The following is a 19738-nucleotide window of genomic DNA, read 5'->3' on the forward strand; positions in this document are numbered from 1 at the left end:
ATATATATATATATATATATATATATATATAGTTAAACCGTGGAATGGTAGCACAAGAGACCTTTTTCCTCCCAGTTTTTCGTCATTCCATAACCTTGCTTTCTTCAAATCACGCTGCACAACTGTAGTGTACTAGTGAAGCATTGCTGATATTCCTGCTTATTTTCAGTAATACACTACTGCTGTCATTTATTCACCCTTTTGTTCTGTGTTCACTAATCTGGCGATTGTACCTGCGTTTCCTTTTAGCTACGAATACACCATCCAGTTTTTGATGAGGTACACAGCGAATACACTGGAATATTGGATAGCAGTCCAGGCTCAGACAAGTCACAGCCAATAATAAGACACGTCCCATTGTTTGGTCGATTGGGGCCAAACAAATCTCACCGTCAAACAACCAACTACAGAGAAAGGGAACACCAAATTTGTCGAATAGTGTCAGATCCGGTATCTTCTTCGACCGTCGACTCAGTGTGTTTGCCTGCCGTCACGAAACGTCAACGTGCTCAGAACTATCGCGCAGCATTTCAGCAAAGTGAACTCTTGCTGCTTGACGCTGGATGTAGTAAATTACTCCCGTTAACTTCACAGACACGTGAATATTTCTCAGACAATAGATGTGGCTTTTTAACATTGTCGCTTGAATGCTGACAATACGTCGATAGCTGCGTTACATCTCCCTGTCACTACCGTACGTACCCCAAAGACGTACTTTAACAAAATAAACCTAATTTGCTCTCTTGGAGGCGTTCTTTTCTTATGCTTTGGTGCAGGCCTGTTTGTAAGCACTGTCCATGTCACTGGTTTTAGCGTGAGCGGATACACTTGTTTTCTGCTTTCTAAAGATCGAAACTGGCCGGGGGCTGTCGAGGAGTTTTCAGCAACCTTATGATCAGTGTTCCTTCAATGTGTCTTTTTTCAAACAGAATAAGAGCCTATCAGTAGGGTTTGTCCACTTGCGAGCATTAGGCAATACAAACCCAACGAGCGACGGGCATTAGCTGCGCAGTTTGGCTAGGGAGTGTTATGCTCCCTCCCTCCCGGGGTCAGTCACTGGTAGGGCTTTCAATCATGTGAGGAGAATCATATCATTACCAGTCAAAAACGCGTGAAGATTTCGTAGCACTCACTATGACTATGTCCGTTTTCGCTGATGGTTGCCTCGCCTTGGTCTGACTTTCGCCAGCTTTGGAAGGAAAAATGGTCTTCTTTGGTAGGCGGTGTTTAGGCAGCCGTAGCACCTTTCTCGGTCACCTTAACCTGCTAAGCTTCATCTACTGTCCAAGCGATTTTAACTGTGATTTTCAAATGTGCATCCCTTGAGAAGTCACCGTTTCAGAAGGGCTCGGTAAGCAATTGATTGTTTACCAATTCAGCGACTATTTTGAACCGAGTATATATCGAACAGGTTAGCTGTACAGGTCTTGTCGATTAGCACGTGATTCTCAGGACATTTGTCGTTACTAGCCTAAGGGTAACATAACGTATCCCGCTATTTAGGCCTGCATGGTACATGTTCCAAAACCTCAAACTGATAGATTCCTTTTAATGCTGTAGTGATTCAAGGAATAGGCTGTCGCGCTTGTTCCATTATCTGACTTGGAGGGCCTGGAGATTGGATTTGTCAAGTCTCTATCCACTGGGATACCGTGAATTCCTCATGGGTATCCTTCAGTGTAGCTCAGCAGGTTGCTGAATAATGCGAACCGTTACACCACCACAGGGTCCAAGTTCTTTGCGACGGAAGAGTGCTTTTCTAGATCTTCAGGACTAGGTGTACTAAAATGAATCCAAACCATTTCCAGTTGATCCTACGTTGAGTCTGTCCATCCCCAGAGATGAGCAAACCAGGCCTTGGTATTCGCAACCACTTTAAGATGTGTGCGCTTCTTAAGCATGAGCTAATCACGTAACTTCCTCTAATTACCTGAGCCGGTGAACGGATTAGCCGCCACCAGATTAGCAATCAATAATTGCCATCTTTCTACTTAGGAATTCCAAGATACTATTCAACCATCGCCAGATATGGCCTAGGTACACTGTCCGTGGTAATGGCACATTAAATCTATCATATCCAGCACATACCTTGATCAATCCTCGTTAGAACAACTCCATTTAAAGTAACGGGGTAATGTATAGCCCTCCCTCCTTGTCACACAAACCGCAATAACTGATCTGTAGTAGCACCAACCGAGTTACATTTTGTCTGCGTATTATTGTTGATCGGAAGTGAATTGAATCAGGGAATGTGTGAACTGAACGTGTCACTATGAATGATAGTGGTACTGGAATGATGAGCACTACCACTGCACTTAAACATGACCTTTCCATCTTGTTATCGGATGACAGGCGCCTTTATGACGGGGACCCCCGTGATGACACAATGTGAGATCCTTTGTCTTCCCTAACCTTAACGTTCTGCTCGCACAGCCTGTTTATTTGTCCTAGCTGTCATCGCTAAACACCTTATATCTCGCTCCAGAATATTCCCGAATTTTAATTATCTATTCGCTACTTTTCTAGAATTCTACTTGTTCGTGTTCAGCGATTTTGACCACATTGTGTACCAACTTTTTCTTGACCGACATATGGTGACCACTCATAAGAGAGGACACTACCCTTATATAGGCCACAATTTATCGCAGAACCCCTTAAAGGTAGGCTACGAACCCTTTCTCCACATACTATATCTCGTCTGCGTGCCCGCAGAATTCACGCAATGCAGCGGTATCCATAGAGTGCACACTTATCTACGGTCCTGAGGATGGGTGGTATGTTTGAGATTCCATAAAGTTTGGAAACGTTTGTGAAACATATGCGAACCTGCTAATTCACTGTTGTGGTCAATGTAAGTAGTTCCTCATGCAGAGCTTCTGTGATGTACTTTTGTGCAATCTCATCGTTTGGTCTGCCGAACCGATGTGCTCGAGTGGATGGCTGCTACCAACAACTATGTGGCTCTGTAACTCTTACCGAGGAATTGATCGTTGTAGTTTCGTGAGGCTTGATACTGCAAAAACTTAAATACAGTGTTCGGTGTACTCAGAAGGGTAAAGACGATTTGCCCGAAACTTTGTTACTGTTAGGCAGAATCCACGTGCTTGTTACTATTCGAACGATGTGGCGATAGTTTTTCCTGGCATTTACCTATTTCCGATGCTCTTCTGAGAAGTTCTTGACTGCAATTCCCCAAAAAGATTGTTTTTTGTTGAAATTTGCTGGGACCGTTCTCTTCTAAACAGCATTCTCTCATGGAAGACACGTACATTTAGTCCCGCAATTTAAACGGCTATTCGTACTGGATACCTTCAATACATTCGGTTGATATTACAACTGTCGCAGATTTTCATGCCATTAGTCTGTCGATCAGGCAAAAGCAAGTCAGAACGAGGAGGAATGTGTATCAGAAGTACGAGCGGCGTCGGCTTTTTCGGCCTGGTTGTCCACGGATAAACTTAATCCAATAATGTATGTCAGTGCCATTATTATGCTTCCATCTTGGTTTGAAAGGAGGGTCAATTAGGGGTTCCAAACTTATAGTTCCAAGTTCCTTCTGTACGGTTCCAGGATGGTCGTTTCTTCGACCAGCGATTGCAAGGGGGTGAATTTACTGTCGCTTGAATCGTCTTCCTCAGAGTTGGTGGTTATTTATGAATGGTATACCACATTTCGCCTTGAACTTTGCAGGGCAAGACTTATCAGGATCCTTCGACTGCTCACTACAAACTTCTCCCTCTTTGGGGTCCCGTTTTATCGTTAGAGCTTTATTCGAGAATGAATGTCGTCTAGCTGGAGTTTCAATTGAACTCTAACTCAGCACGCAAGTTATTGATTTATTCAGCAACGTATAACTGCAGTGGCCAGAAACGACTAGAATGTGACCTGGGGCTTTTGCTGACAGCTGTTGGTCATACATTCATTCAGTTGGCTTATCATAGGGATGTTATTGAAACACTTCCGAAGTGAAAGGCTCACATAGTACGCTATCGCCTGTTGGGGTTTATTTCCCTCTTGTAACGTTTACTAACAGGACCTACGGGCCGAGTTATCCAAACTTAGGTTCCATTCAAGACGAGAGATAACGGAAAAGCTGTTGTTAAATTAAAAGATTACTCTGAAATTCTTCTTGCTTAGCAGTTGCTTTTTACAATCAAAAGTGGTCATGTTGCCGACAACTTTACCTATGACTTCGCTTGCCTTATGTTTGGATGGGTTCCTTTTCAAGATTTTCGAGTAGTTTGGTATATGCATGGTCAGTGCTCCTTGTCTTGACTGGCTTCACTGTTCTGTTGCTATGGCAACCATTTTATTAACTTTCCAGTGGATCCACTTACGCGTCTTTCAGGTATATTTCCTCTGTTTTCAGATGACGTCGCTTTTGGATCTCGTGCAGTCTCTTGAGTAAGTGCTTGCAACCTTGTCGTCTCGGTGTTTTGCTTGACTGACATGGTGGTTTTCTTGGCTTGAAAGCCTCGAACATACACACAGCTGGTTCTCACTCAGTAAATAATACAACCTACGTGTGTTATTTCTTTGTCCGGTAACTTTTATTGTTTTTATCTGAAAAAGTCTTGTTGTTAGCGAACGAGCCCGTCCAATACTTTTGTCTTGTCTAATACAGCGAGCCAATACTACCCTGTCGTACTGAACCAACAAATTAAAGTACAAAATACTTTTGGTGTACAGAATCGTCTCCAAGGTCTGATTTCAATGTTCCTTTGGTTATGCTTGTGCAAGGTGAGGTCGTTTGTCATCTGATAGTTATGAACGCATTAGCAATTATCGTACGCACTCCCTCAATGGAACAGCTGTACTACGAATTCGTCGTCCAAAGGTTAAAGCTTAAGAGTATTAACCAGAGTATCACGTGTCCTATCTCTCTCCACTAATTTGATGGATCCGAATGCAGACAGAAATATATATGTGACTGAACTTTTCAGGATTCAACTACATCTTTTTGGAGCACCGAAATGTTTTATAAAAAAAGAACGTAGGTAGGTCAGATCACACAATGACGCATCGCTGCGCAACATTGCATTTATTTTACTCTGTTCGGTTCGTGGAATGTTTTCAAGAAATTTGCCAAGCTCAACGAACGATCACTGTCTGTTCGATGGGAACAAGTGCTCTTGGAGATGACACATTGCACGCCTGTCAGCACCTTTATCCTTGAAAAGCGTTCCTTTTAATCAATGTCCGTGAATAACCTATGGAATGCCCGAAGAGTTGATCTTTGTCATTAAAGTATTCTTTCCTTGAAATCTTTTGTACACGCAGGTCCGGTCTGGTTGATACAAAGACCGCGTCGCAGAAAGATTCACTGAGGACGCTCGTGAACGGACTACAGGCGATTCCCATTGATTACGTCCAGGATAAAGAGGGTTTGTCACAATTCTTTTATGTTGATATTGTCGATCTGACTTAAAGTGACATTGATATAATTTGAATTGAGTCATTCGAGTCTCCTTGGGTGGGTATAGTTGATGTGTTAGAACTAACACTTTGTTAATATTGTATCTAGTTTCAATATTCTCAGATTCTACGCTTAAAAAGTGTTCGGCTTCATCTGCTGGCCTCTAATGACGTCGGATCAGACTACGTTACCCTATTGGTTTTAGGAGCTCTTGAGATCCATATTGCAATCGCCATCCTTAAATAAGTTTCTCCTAGCGAAAATCTTGCCTTTATTACACTGCCAGACTTTTCGGAACCCGGAAATCGTCAGTCAGGCTTTAACTAACGCAGTTGTTACAGTATACGTTTCCTTTATATGTAGGCAGGGCTTTCTTGGGTCAGTCGCACGAAATGCCTTTTCTTCTTGCATCCTTTCAACCAGTTCAATGCCTTGTTGAATTTCTCGTATCCCGTCTGGCGCTCGCCGATCCCGACATCATCTGTACCATTTTGGACGGGTTCCTCTGGCTCGCTCGAGCTGTCCGGACGAATCGTACCCGATTATTGTGCTCCACTCAGGCAACCCACATTTGCCAAGATGGTTTATTTGGCCAGCTGATCATCCAGTCGTTGACCAAAGCCCCACGCCTCCGTGTGTTTCGTTTGTTACAACTCCTGTTACACGGTCCACATTTATCAGGTAAGTGTTAGGCAGTTAGCCCCCGTTGACCTCGACCACCATGATGAGTATTTTCTTGACCCTCCTCATAAGCAGATCGTTATGGGTTGAGAGCTAGCTGAAGCGACTACACTTCCATAAACACAGCACTGTTTCACTCCAGCGAAAATCTTTCTCGGTAGGGTTGTAAAACGCCCATATATGTATTAGTGTACCGATTTCCGAGCAACCGCTTCTTCGCAATGGCTTGAAACACTGTTGTGCTTTTCCGGACGATTCAAGCGTGCTGGATGGCATTTTTCACGTGTTTTTAGTTCACAAGTGGATACTGCCGCTTATTCGCCCAAAGTTTCTAAAAGGAAGCTTGGAAGGTTCTATTTGCGAGTAGTACAACAAATGCAAAAGAGACGGGGGTTGAACAGAAATCCAGTAACCCATAATACGAACAAAAAGACAAGCACCATGAACATTAGTCGATGTCGTGATCTCTCGCTTATCTCGTGTTGGAGCTCCATTGAAGCGTGCTCGCCTTTTCGGTTGCATTATGTGTAGTTGAGTTGCTATCCAAGATTATACGAAGTTCCACAGCTTCTACACAACTTCATATCCGTGCGCTTTGAAGCACCTCGATGACTTCAACGCCTGCATAAGCCACATTGAGGGCCCATTTTTGTGCTGCAATTAGGTGGGGGTGTGAGCGAAGTGGGGCTGTTTCTACGATAGTCTGTTTGGCAGGACAGCCGTTCCGTAAGATAAAGAGAGGGAAACAGTCATATCTAGGGACATTTGCACTTTTGCCTGAACTGTGGGATCCCGTATAGGCGTAAATGAACTTCCTGATTGGGGCTCATCAGATAGGAATGGTCTTAGGATATCGCAGCAGTTATTTTTAACTAGGGACGTATGACTAGTAGTGGTTTTATCTTCGACCCACATCTATTGTGACGGTAACTGCTCGATGCCATATATCATGCATTCCAATCAAACGTAAGCTGTTCTTACGCTGTCTGTCGATTTTGTTCAACTACTCCTTACAAGTTTGTGGACCAACTAAAATCCTGAGAAACGATCGTATAAGTTGTGGGTAGTGAGATTTAGTGACTTCAGTTGATATTTTATCTTCATCCTGTCGTCATTCTGTACCCGAATACCCCATGAGCCCTTCGCAGCTGGTTGTTTGAAACCGTCAACAGTTCGCATCTCGCGAACACCTCTTCCATTTAGCCGCCGAACTCTTCACCGTCGTGTCACGACTGGCTGATCAACAGTGTGGTTTGCCCGTATTCAGATTTGATATGGTGCCGTCATCTCTCATTCACACAGCTCAATCCTTTACTGCACAGAATTCCAGCCTATTCTTAGAACAGTATTTAATTCTTTCCAGTCAACAGATGAGTGCTCCTTATGGCAAGATCCGTCGGAAGCAAAAATCCTTTTGGAGTATTTCAGAAGCATGAGGACGGTTTGAAATTGAAGTGAAAGACCTTCAACTCCGAAGCACGCTCCTTCTTAATGCTTATTGTGAATGTTCTCAGAAGACAGAATGGTATCACCCTGAATGGTAGGACCTGCGAAGGCCTCCTTTGGTTTTCTCAACAAGGCTTGTCCTCAGATCGGTTAGAGACAACCAGAAAATTTCGCCTTCCTTTTGTTTTCATATAGCCTATAAACAGTGATGTGTACCTATCTAAAAAAAGGTCCTAAGGATACCGGTAAATCAGTGTATACCGAAATTCTACATCTCATTTTTAGGAGGTTTGTCAAAATAAACAAGGAAAGCCGTGAGACAATCACTGAGAAACTTCTTTCAGTTTCCTGCATTTCACTGTCATTAGACTGTGATACTGCTGGAGATGACGTGAACAGTGTGATAAGCTCCAACCATACTTTGGGGTTCACCAAATGATTGTAATCTCGAAATAACGTTCAGCATGACAAAATTCGTAATGTACAACTCTGCTAGCTGTTTGCCATCCACCGTAGTGGATTTTTTGTCCGCTCATGTTGGTAGGACCCTAGTTTCTGCAAGTAAGGTGGTACTCAATAGAGGATCGATTCAAACAAACTCAACTTGCATCAATTTGCATTTGTCGTCCTTCCATCAGGATTGAAGACGATGGGTCGGTCTTTTCTCGTCTCTTATGTGCAGGCAGTTGATGGAGAGAAGGATCCGGAGTGCCTGACCATCATCTTCGACATGCATCTCGTTGTGATAGCACAGTTCGAGTTAGGTGAGTCTCTTTACCGGTTGATTTTTCTCTCAGTTTCAGCTTAACAGATGTTATGTCCGCCAGTGTAATCCGCTCCAGACAGGTAAAACGGTCTTCTCGAAAATGTTTCCCACAACATGGTGTTATTTCGTCATACAAAATGTGGGTAGGAACCCTTCAAGTCCAAAAATGAGTTTTCTTTGTAGATGCAACTTTATAGAAGGGGGTGTAACCCAGGATCGCTTCAGATTTCTAAGTAGGTCATCATCGTCATCATTGTCAGCTGTAATAACCGTGTACTTGTCGTACAATAGTTGGAGCTGCGACAGTTTCGTTCACCGATGATTCGGGGAGGTGGGGTAGGTAGCTGCGCATTGCAGGCGGGAGATGATAAATTGATGCATAAATCCAGCACTGTCAGTGGGCTATCAACTGAGGGATTGGAAAGGGAACTATGCATTAAAGGCAATAGCTCGGATGCACGAGCGCCACCGAGGGTGCTACTGGGCCATTTTTGACAATGTCTCTAGTCATTGATGTGGCCCGTCTCTGGGTCCCCACCCAGGAAAACCAGCGCAGTTGAGTTTGCTGGTAATGGCTTTCATACTTCACTGCCAAGTCATTGTTTGACCGCCTCTGGCTCTTCCACCCTTTACGTGGTTGTGCGAAAAGAGCCCTTCGTGGAAGTCGGTCGACTGGCATACGCAACACGTGACCAAGTCAGCGCAACCTATACAGTGTGATCGGTTCATCAATCGAGGGTGAGTCATTTCTCCCGAATATCATTCGACATATTTCAGCATTGCTTATTTGGTGTTCCCACCAGATCTGGGCAATGCCCTGAAGACACTGATGGTCAAACACTTTTGAGGTCCTCGGGGCGCAGTGGCCAGGTTTCTGATCCATATAGTAATATGGAGCACACTGCAGCATTGTAAGTAGAATGTAGCAGGGGATCTGATGAACTGGGAACAACTTGTGTAGAAATCTTAGATGTTGACCAAATACTCCCGATTTCCTAGCGGTTCGGTTGATGAACCTTGACTAATTAATCAGTGCATCACCGTACGCTTTGAACCCAACTGCATACATTGCTGAGTAACTCCAGGTAAGGAGTGGTTAGAGCGCGAATTTACTGACCGGAAGGTCCGTGGTTCGAATCCGACCTCCGCCACTCGGCTTCCGCTGTCTAGGCTTGGGAAACCTGGCAGTATCCCAGCCCTCATGCTTCCTTCGGGTGGCATGGAAGCTAGGCACCAGAAGGGTGCTACAGCTGAACGCTTTCTTTTTTCTTTCAACCCCAGGTAAGGACTACTCAACAGCCTGAACAGCCAGTGTCTGAGTTTTTACATCCACGGAGAGTCTCTGGCTGTACGAATCCAGTAGACCTATGCTGAGTTTCTTTTATTTCAAGCAACCATCTAGCGATTAGCTGAATGGCTTCAAAATGTCAGCGCAACTCCCAATCCTAACAGAGGTTGGACACTTCTGTAGCCAAGAGATCTATCCTGGTTACATAGCCTCAGCTTAGGGGGACAGTCGCAGCAAGCTATTTCTCAGAGGTAACCACTTTCCTCCAATCCCAAGAATTTTAGCCAAAAGTATTTTCTTCTTAGGGACAAACTTGTGTGAGGGGATAGGTCTGTCGTTTAGGTGTGATTCATCGAAGAATCATAAAAAAAAGTATATTTGGAGTCCTAGAATCCAACAGAATTTCTGCGTATGAGGGACACAATGGCATGTGTTGGAGAGCGCTTTTTAGACAGATCATTGCATGCAGTGACCACACGCAGTACTTTCTCACCTCTTCTGTGATATAGTTTTCCATCGACGATTTTATGGAATATAGATAGCTCAGGTGTACTGCATGGCTGTGGGTCTGTTTTTCTGGCAGCTGGGTTGTCAACGTCTTGTCACCAATCGAGGTGACTTCGCTAGTGCGGGGTCAGGTAGTTCATTCTTCCTTTCCTTGTAGCGCTTCATATATATTGATCTCTACGAATTTAAAGCCAGACTGCACAACCGGAACACAGAATGATTGCGCTTCAGCATGCCAAAAAATAACCGTAATGATTGCAAGGCACTTGCGATGACATGGAATAATCCTCGTCCTCGAGCCCGGTAATAATTTGAGAAGAGTTCTATCGAAACCAAAGAAGATATAGCAAGCAGTGAGGAAAGCATATGTCATCCGCAAGCTTCACTGTAACGACTGATACAAACGGTGTTTTTGTCACACTGAATATATTGGCGCAAGCTTGTCAACAGAACACATAACCCGATGTCACTTGTTTCAGTTTACGAAGAGAGATGGGGGCGTCAGTTTGCTTGGGATAACACCCAAATACGTGGCCGCACATGAACAGAGGAGGATAGCAATCCACAGTGAAACCAACCAGTAACGGCATTGACATCAGTCTGGTCTATCACCCCGATTGACAGGAGTTACACGGTGGGTGGACTCTTAATCAAGTAGCGAAACCAACCAACGGAACGACAACGAACTGAGCAACAGAATCAAAGGAAGGAGACCAACAAAATTAGAAGACTGTCCGATCAACGACACAAGTGGGAGAAGACTACATCACAAGACAAGAAGCACACGGTTCAGTCATATAAGAGGAATAAAATCGGTTAAATGAAGGCGTTAGATAGACCAGTCAGATGCAAGAAAATGCCACCACGACGCGATTCTGGGTTTCGGCTAACCAGTGGAAGCCACCTCGTGTCCAATCAGTCACCTTAGAGTTACTGGAAACTATATGAACCGGGCTATACTGCTTTGACGCCATAGGTGTCTCAAGTTAGCGAACTCGACCCGAAACTTGGTAATCCGTGCCTCGATCTCATCTGTCACACTACAATCGGCACCTATACAATTTCCAAGATAAGTAGAACTCCACAACTTCGAGGCGTCTCCCCAGATTGTAAATGGCGTGTTCAGTGACTGCATGACCAAGAGCATGATCGTGCACTCAGTGGGACTGAAGTTTGTGCAGCTAGCATGTAAGAGGCGGTCTTGAAAGAAATTGAATTGAAGTTGCATCTCAAGAAACCATACCGAACCCGTCTTGGAGGAAGTTCTCTGTTGCGAAGTACTGTGGTTGCAAGATAAGCAGCAAGCACACCTAGCTTGCAGGTGGGGTCGAGCCTGGCGGCTGTGGAATTCATAACTGGTAACCATCTCCCCCATAAGTCGCCACGTGAGCCCAATAATGTTATTACAAAGTTGACCCTACCACAACAGCGTCTCAGCGTTATAGCTAGGTATCATGGGCAATGTAATATGCAGGCATATAATGAACGACCAACAAGCATAAACTCATGACCTTGAGAGTTCACTTTTGTGTGAAGGCCACAAGTGGCAACAGACTCGTCCGCGAATATGCTTTCTTACTGTATTTTGTATTGAATACATTAGGTTCCTGGGACTTTTACTGCACCGGCTTCTTTAATGTGCTTGTTGTAGACATAGCCCATGCATTTTCCACAATACTATTCATCCAGCGCATGATGACAACACTATTAAAGTTGGGAGTTCCCTCAGTGTTCACTGAACGGAAGTCAATCTCCACAGGAACGGCATGGTGCAGTTACACACACGCCTGTCACCAGACGGATCGCGTGTGGAAATGTGGCTTTACTGTCCAGACATGATGCAGCTAAACTTCGAATATCCGATCGGTGTACGGAACACTTGAGCAGAAATATTGGAAATTCAGTTTGGCCCCAATTTTCGGTGTACATGCTTTGAACTCAATCATTCTGCTACTGTTTTTCATTGTCCTAGTGTCCTGTTTCCCATCAACTGATGCTTTCCTTACCATTGCTTCCTGCAGATGAAATGCAAGAAGACTTTTTTGAGACCATGGCTGCCTATTTCCCCATAAATTTTACACCGGTGAGTATATTTCACGTTTGCCGATAAGTAATATTCCTGTTTTACCTGTGTACAGACGTGACTGTCGGCTACGTTTGACATTCTTCGTAAAAGACGTTGAACTCATGCCCTTGTTCTGGGCATTTGCTGTCAGCGATTCAGCGATAGCTACTCAGATTTTGGATATCTTATTGTTTTTTTTTCGACTGAGAACGCTACAAGAACACCCCAAGACCGGACTATTCCGTTCAAGGCCAGTACAATGAAAATGTATGAATAGGAATTTGGTTTATTACTTCATATTTACTGGTATGTCTATATTTTCCATAGTTCTGCTTCTAGCAACTCACTCGAAAACCTTTTTGCCAGTTGGATACGCGTTCGATGTATAAAGATGTTGTGACACTCGTCACTTTTGAATTGCAATTGAGATTCTGTCCTGTAAGTGAAGTCAATCTATGCTGATAAGCCGAGAAGCAATCTACTGCTGTTTTGTCCTCATTGGAAATCGTCAGTATACGTTTCACGAAACTACAGGGAGTTTTGAACCCGCGACCTCCCAGCTCTTAGCCATGTGTCCACGAGCAACTAGTCAACCGTGTAATTACCTCACCCTCAGACAGGATATAGCATCACCTATCCTTCAATCACGGAATCCACACTATCTGGTCACGGATTGACTAGTTTCTCGAGTGATTACTTCTCGGATGGAAGTTTTACTAACCTTGTGAAGTTATTCCTGTGATTGAGACCCAGGTGTGTTTCCCATTCCCGGCTGGCGTGCGCAGGAGTTTTCCTGTGTTGAAGCGTGCGATCGGGTTTTGAGTGTCTAGATGGAAATCACCACAACACCAGGGAACTATATCCTTCAACCTAGAAATCTCATTTTGCAAAAATTTCCCAGATTGCCCCTCGCATGCAGCTCTGACCGACACGTGTGCCGTACACCTCACCATCTTGCTGCTTTCAGCCTAGCCGGAAAGGAATAAATACCTTCTTTTGTTCAAACGCCTCACTTTCTCCATCGAACTTGGGAATCGATATAACCTAGGGATTCATCGTGGTGGCCCAGCGGTTAAAGCGAGAACTTATTAAGCGGTAGGTCCATTATTCGAAGCCAACCTCTGCATCTCGAATGCACCCGCCTAGGTTTGGTTTACCCTCATGTTTCCTTCAGGTGGCACGGCAGCTGGACACCGAATGGGTGTTACAGATGAATGGTTATTTTAAAAATCTTTTATTTCTATGAAACATGGAGTTGGCTGCACGCATTCGTCTACAAAGTATAGATGAGCTGCTTAAATGGGTTGTAGGGTCAATCTATGACACCGAATTCGGCACTCAGTAGGGCCACTATCCGTGAATCCACTAGTTAATTGTCAGATATTACTTAAGGTTTTATTGTGAAAATGGACCATTCAAACTCTTACCATTTTGACTTGTACTAATGTCTCGTCCACTGCAGCTTGCTGTTGGTTTCTTTCGTTCAGTGGTTCTCTATTTTCTTTTCCCAGCCTCCAGGGGAAACTGCGCCGAATATCTCGCGTGCCTCACTTTCCGAAGGTTTACATCGATGCCTGTTTGCTTCACGCACGTTCTCCGCGCCCTATTTGCTTCCACTGCTATGCGAGAAAGCCGATTCTGATTGGCCACAGGCTCAGTTGGATTCTTTGTCCCTATTGGCAGATTGCCTGCACGGTTGTTTGGGCAGCACCGATATGCCGGGAGAGCTTCGAGGCCAATCGATTGCGTTGCACCACCTTACAAGCTACCTCATTCTGATCGCACATGTATTGGAAAAGATGGTGAGTTTTCACAATAACGGTCGATGGAGACGTAACCAAACTCTCTAATCTGCCTCTCTGTAGCACTAGCTTTCCTCAATGATCACCTAAGTCGGTCCCGCCAGGTTGCAGGGAGTTTGGTGCTGAGAAAAGGCTTTCTACATGTGACCGGCTACGACGTTTTTACTTAAAAACTTAAGAATGAAATTACGTGTAATAATGTTCGGTGCCTCCTTCTTCAGGAAGAACATTCACGGAACCGACCAGAATCGTTTCATTATGCAGCTACTCCTCTCCACAAAAGAATTCATTCTTTATTACTGAGTTTACAGCACTCACGAATGTGTCCAAGGCCGTTTATCTCATTATTCGGTCGTATATAAATTTCATCGACCGTGGTTAACTTGCTTCACCAGAAACGAATCAAGTACGAAGACTCACAGGTATTCAGTTTCGCTACTTGCTCTGAATTCGAGAAGCTCTGGTTGGATGCACCTCATCTTTGCTGTTGATTTCTTCCGACCCGTGAACTTCATATGTAAGCTGAACATTTCACGTGACACTGAAAGGATAGCCTTTATTCGCCACTCTACCTAGCAGGATTCCCATCTGATCAGTTGCTTTTGTTTTCTGGGCTGGGCTCCTCAGATCGAAATAAGCTTGCAGCTACGTAGTTCACCGGGTACTGGCGCATCTGTGAGGTGAATCCGAGGTTTTTCATGATTCCACCGTGTTTCGTAAAAATGGAGAGTACTCTCAGTAGCGCGGCCCATTTCAGTAGTGTGTTTGCGAGATCCTGCAAATCTAGCTAAATGAAATCAATCGAATGTTTTATAACCGCCTAAATTTTCATCCAGCAAACTGCACGCTGAGTTTCACTCAGGTGATATTAATCGTGACTGTAGAGTTTGGGTGAACTGAAACCCCCCTCCCCAGAAAGCTCTACATTCACAGGTTGATTTTTGTTCGATAGTTTTCTTAGTCCGTATGTTTATCTCAAAGGAAAAGCTATGGTAAAATTAGCTTATACAAAATCTTTTGTAATGAGCAACGCTAAACTGGGTTTGAATTGTCGTTATTTCGGACAAAGAATAGGAGACCCCGAATTAAATGTTCTGTACTCCAAATTTACTATGAGTTACCTCACCCCAAAACACCTCATATCAAGAATTCTCCATATGCCATTGATCTTGCATCTTACCCTACATAAAATCAAGATTCCTTGCAGTAACAAAAACCATTTTCCACTCATCTTACATAAGCGGGATTCGAAATAGTTGCTGAGCCATGTGGATTAAAGAGGTCTGGTTTATGCTTCAGGCTTATCGGTACCCTTCTCTTTGAATGATACAGCTTAAAGTTCAGGTTTTCTTTCACATTCTACTTCGAATTAGCAATATGCCGGTGACTCCGATGCATTTTTAAGGTTTTGGATCAGGTGGCTGTCTACTTGTCAAGCTTGACACCTGTCGGCTGTCGATCGGTAGGACATCGGTTCGCGCCTATCATGACTGCGCACTGATGGTGTCCATCTGATGGTGACTGGTGGCGAACTTGTTTGCAAGACACTGGTGAAGCTTGTTGAAACCCACAGCCACCTGATCGACAACCAGGTGATTCAGTCAGGTTGACACTGGCATAGGTAGTAACTGTGATATAAAAGAATATAGAGACAGATAGATCTGTCGAGGAGACGCTAGTCTTCTGACAACACACACTATGCTCGGTACTGGTTTGGTTCTTTCTGGCTAAGTGGTCGGTTCTTACACTGCTTGGCACTTTTCTTCCAGCTCTTTACGTTTTCTCTCAATATTGTATAATTTTGAAGATTGTCCTCCCGGATCTTCGAAATCCAGAAATTCTATAGGTTCTTGACAACACTGGACCGCGTAGCACTCTTCGCATATCTTCCAGGCTTAGTCCGTGTCATGAGGATCACTTACATGCCACACGTGGCAAAAATCATCAGTTATGTATTCAATTTACACCACGCATAATGTGATGTACATATGCGATATCCTGAGAACATTGAATAGAGTCTTGTATTTCAACCATTTAGGATGATTTAATCAATATCTCGCGCCCTGTATGCAGGTAGAATTGTTTAACGGCAACCTAGTGGTTTTTATTACGACATTGAGTGCGATATCAGCCACGACACTGCTTTGTCTGATTACCTTTTGTGGGAACTTATCATACAACTAGAGGTTACGAGGAAAGCCTTTCGGGACCCTACCGTATGCCAGATGAACATCAAAGTTGTACGAAGGACTCTGGAACTTACGGCGCTTTTTGGCTGTCATGAATGCGAAATCACTGGGAGGGCGGTCATACTACTGGATTACTGGAAAAACAGCGCGTTTTATCCTGACCAGGACGAAGACAGACTTATTTAATCTTGTTCATGGTTAGCTGATTCGGTTAGCACTGGGGAGCATCAAGCAATGGACTCTGCTACGACTAACCAGAGCGAAACGCGTTCTCATAGGATAACCTTCATTCTCTCTCCTTGAAGTTTCGTTGTCTTGTTAGATCTAGTGTCCTGGTTATTCCAGTCCTCATACCAATCGGGAGATTACCTGAGTAGTTCATTCAACGTTTGAATACGTAAATCAATACCGAAATGAGTGTTTGGTGTATATTACTTCATACTACCACCTCTATTTCATGTCCTATCGAATTTTCAATCAGGTGTGATTTTTGTTGTTGTACACCAACTTCTTCCCCTCTTTTCATATAGGCCAACAAATCAATTTCGCATAAACTCGACAAGCTGACCCGGTCGTGTCTCACGGGCTTGATTCATGCCTACTCCAGTCAGGTTGGTGCTATATTTGTTGCTACTTCGAACCATTTGAGTAGTGCGTTTAGAATGATGCATTTTTCTTTGCGGATTCCTCATTTGCTTTTACAAGCTGACGTGTTCACTTATTCTCTTAGGAACAGCCTGACCTCTTCATAAACTGTTGAATAACCTTGGTTCTCTAAACGCCATTGAGGCTTTTTCAACAGCAAGAGTTTCTGTTTCTGTGTAGGATAGCCCTCTGTTAACCCTGACAAACGCTTTTGTTATGTGGTCGTTGGTTTGTCCGCTGAGCTGGGGAATTTGGTTCCAGATGTTTCATCACCAGTTGAGGTGACACCACCAGTACGTTGTTGAAGCAAAGAAAATCCCATACACCCGATGAAACCGATTAAATCCTGACTTCGGGGCGTGTTAATGTCACAAGCATCATTCTTTATGGGGGGCAATATCCATTTTAAGAAAAATGTAGCTAGATAAAACCGGTCTGAACGCTCAGTCAAACTATTACCCCACATATGGAATGGGACCACAGCAAGGGCATAAACCATAGTGGTTCATATTAACGGCTTTTCTATTAACTTACGGCTAGCCCTGTGTGACGCTCAATAATTTGGTTAAATGGCTGTTGATCAAGTAACTTGTAGTAGTTAATCGTCTTGTTCGATGTTTCAGAGTTCCAGACCCAACACGCACAGTGGAGGTTACGTTTCATACCTAATGGACAAAAGTGTTGCCGGAGTTTCTACTTTCTCTTTCCTTGTCTCATCACATTAGACAAGCTGTGTAATGGACTCAGGTACTTTCACCGCTGTTTCACCAGTGGAAACCGATCTAAGGTTGGTTCCACCGCCGTGATATACCGTTTCCAAGTTCCATCGTTCGTCTTGGCCTGGCTGTGTCGTGCAATTTTTAGTTTACTTCGTCGACTGTGTAGGTTTCCTAATGTATGTAGTCATATTTAAGAAAATTTCTCATTGGTTAGCTGAATCCCATTCCTTATTTCCAATCATCAGACACGTGATATCCATCTGCTAAAGAATTTCGTTGACATGTTGCTCAAAACCTTTGGAATTGTTCTGGATGAGGCAGAAAGGAATGCTGCGGTGGGCAGTATATCGAGTCCTCCCAAACTCCCAACAGATCAACTACGGAACTACCTACTGGAAGCGGTGAATTATTCGCAACCTGATCCTCTCCTGTGTGGCCTACTGATGGACCATCTGCTACGTTTTACCTGTTCACCGTTGATACATTGGTCTTCCACTGGGACTGATAGGATCGAGGATATTGCAAACACTGTAAGTTTCCCGTGATTTTTCGTTCCATGAGTTTGTGTTTCTCCTCCTCGGAGTATCATCCTGTGTTCACTTAGATGAGCTAACAATCCGTATAGCGTGTTTTGATGCTTCAAACCGAGGTTTTCTTGACGGTGCTGTCTATTTTATATCTCTCTAGATTGTTAGAGCAAAAGGACCCACCACCATTAGTCTGGTTTAACAACGTAGACACCCATCAAAAGTAAAATCAAGGCCACACAACATCAGTATGCGCATAGAGCTGCATCGCATATTCAGATGGGATTCGAACACGTGTAATCATTTAGTTTGTGGCAGTTTTGTTCTGAGCCTTTAGCGTCCTAGCCACGACAATGTACCACGGTACCCTGGGATATGCAATGCTCTGAATGAAATGCTCTTCAATGGACAATTCCAACCCATTTTGATATTTCCTTTATCATCACAGCGTTCAAATACACTAAATTTTATTTATGAAAAGCATGGTCACAGAAATAAATAAAAAAATTCAAGCGATGAATTTAGAAGGGCTACAGGAGAAGTAAAAGAGAATAACGGATAGAAAGAGAAAAGCGTCTCATTCGAAGTCATGCCACCAACAGTTCCAGTCAGACAAGATGAATCCCAACATACATAAGAATTTTTAGAATGAAAACACGCGTTTGAAAAACAATAACAGAAGAAAGGACAAAGTGCTGAATGCTCTTCAAGCCACGGTTAGCGCTAGCACAGTCAAGACTCACAGATCAGGCACAAAGTGTTCGTCATACTGCGCCTGGTGTGAGATTCAATGGCAAGAATGTACAATTAACGCCATGTACCACGCATAAAAGTGTCGTGAGTACGCAGAGAGCTCACAATGGCAAGCTAACACAAGTCACTGAATGTGACCTTAGGAATTCCCAGTCCGATAACAGCCTTGGCGGATTGAGGAAAGCAGGTCCCTCGATAAGAGATGACCATCGGTGGGGGACCAAAAAGTCGACGTCACAGCCAATTGCACGTGGGGCCGAGATAATGACGAGGGAATATCCATCAGAACCATACTTCTGTTTCTTCTCGTTCCACAAAGTCACCTCACGCCCATCGGAGACTATGGGGACGTCCATCACAGTTGCTCGGTGCTGCCGAACAACGATTATGTCAGGCTTGATGAAGGACGTCGAAGTAGATGCTCTCAACTCCTCGAAGACGGTGTATCCCAGGCGACGGGGACGTTTTGCGAGTTCCCTTGCATCCCAATTATGTCGGGCACATCTAGCATCGTGCGTGATCCAGCAGGACTGTTAAATATGCACTAAACTCTCCTGTTGGCCACAGTTTCCACGACAGAAGATCGTCTGGCCACCATGACCATGCCGAGCGCTTCTAACTCTCATCCTGAGCAGGTTGCATCGGAGCTGGACACCACGGCTAAATATCCGAGGAAGTAATCGTTCTGGAAATACAAGACATTGATTAGAAAGAGGCGAAGCGACCAACTCTTGTAGACCGCGACCGTCAACGCTGTTGTGCGGAATATCACCCCAAGCAGCCGCCAGCTCTTCCTTGGTGTTTATGCATGCACCATAGACTCCGATCGGAAGGCTGAGATCCCGAACAATCTTGGCAAATGCGAAATCGTTGACCACATTGCGTGGCACCCGGCACTGGGTAGAAAGGAGCTTTTCCATACGCGCTCTCCGTC

General features: G+C 44.1%; 2 protein-coding genes across 2 annotated transcripts in view; both read left to right on the top strand.

Annotated features, from left to right (window-relative positions):
- Nucleotides 1-749, top strand: part of T265_01947 (hypothetical protein) — a gene marked incomplete at both ends in the record, with an annotated part of 18956 nt that extends 18207 nt beyond the window's left edge. The window contains one exon of the mRNA XM_009166085.1: nt 250-749. Within this exon, the coding sequence (XP_009164349.1) occupies nt 250-654 (405 nt within the window). The remainder of the gene's footprint in view (nt 1-249) is intronic.
- Nucleotides 750-1156: 407 nt separating this feature from the next.
- T265_01948 (hypothetical protein) lies at nt 1157-18553 on the top strand (the record flags this gene model as incomplete). Its single annotated transcript, XM_009166086.1, has 11 exons — nt 1157-1216; nt 4141-4255; nt 4625-4740; nt 5249-5384; nt 5840-6097; nt 8182-8307; nt 12126-12187; nt 13681-13971; nt 16691-16771; nt 17770-18054; nt 18500-18553. The coding sequence occupies 11 exons, from the start codon at nt 1157-1159 to the stop codon at nt 18551-18553; spliced, it is 1584 nt and encodes a 527-aa protein (XP_009164350.1).
- Nucleotides 18554-19738: the final 1185 nt, after the last annotated feature.

The sequence above is a fragment of the Opisthorchis viverrini genome (assembly GCF_000715545.1).
Source record: "Opisthorchis viverrini unplaced genomic scaffold opera_v5_22, whole genome shotgun sequence".
NCBI lineage: Eukaryota > Metazoa > Platyhelminthes > Trematoda > Opisthorchiida > Opisthorchiidae > Opisthorchis > Opisthorchis viverrini.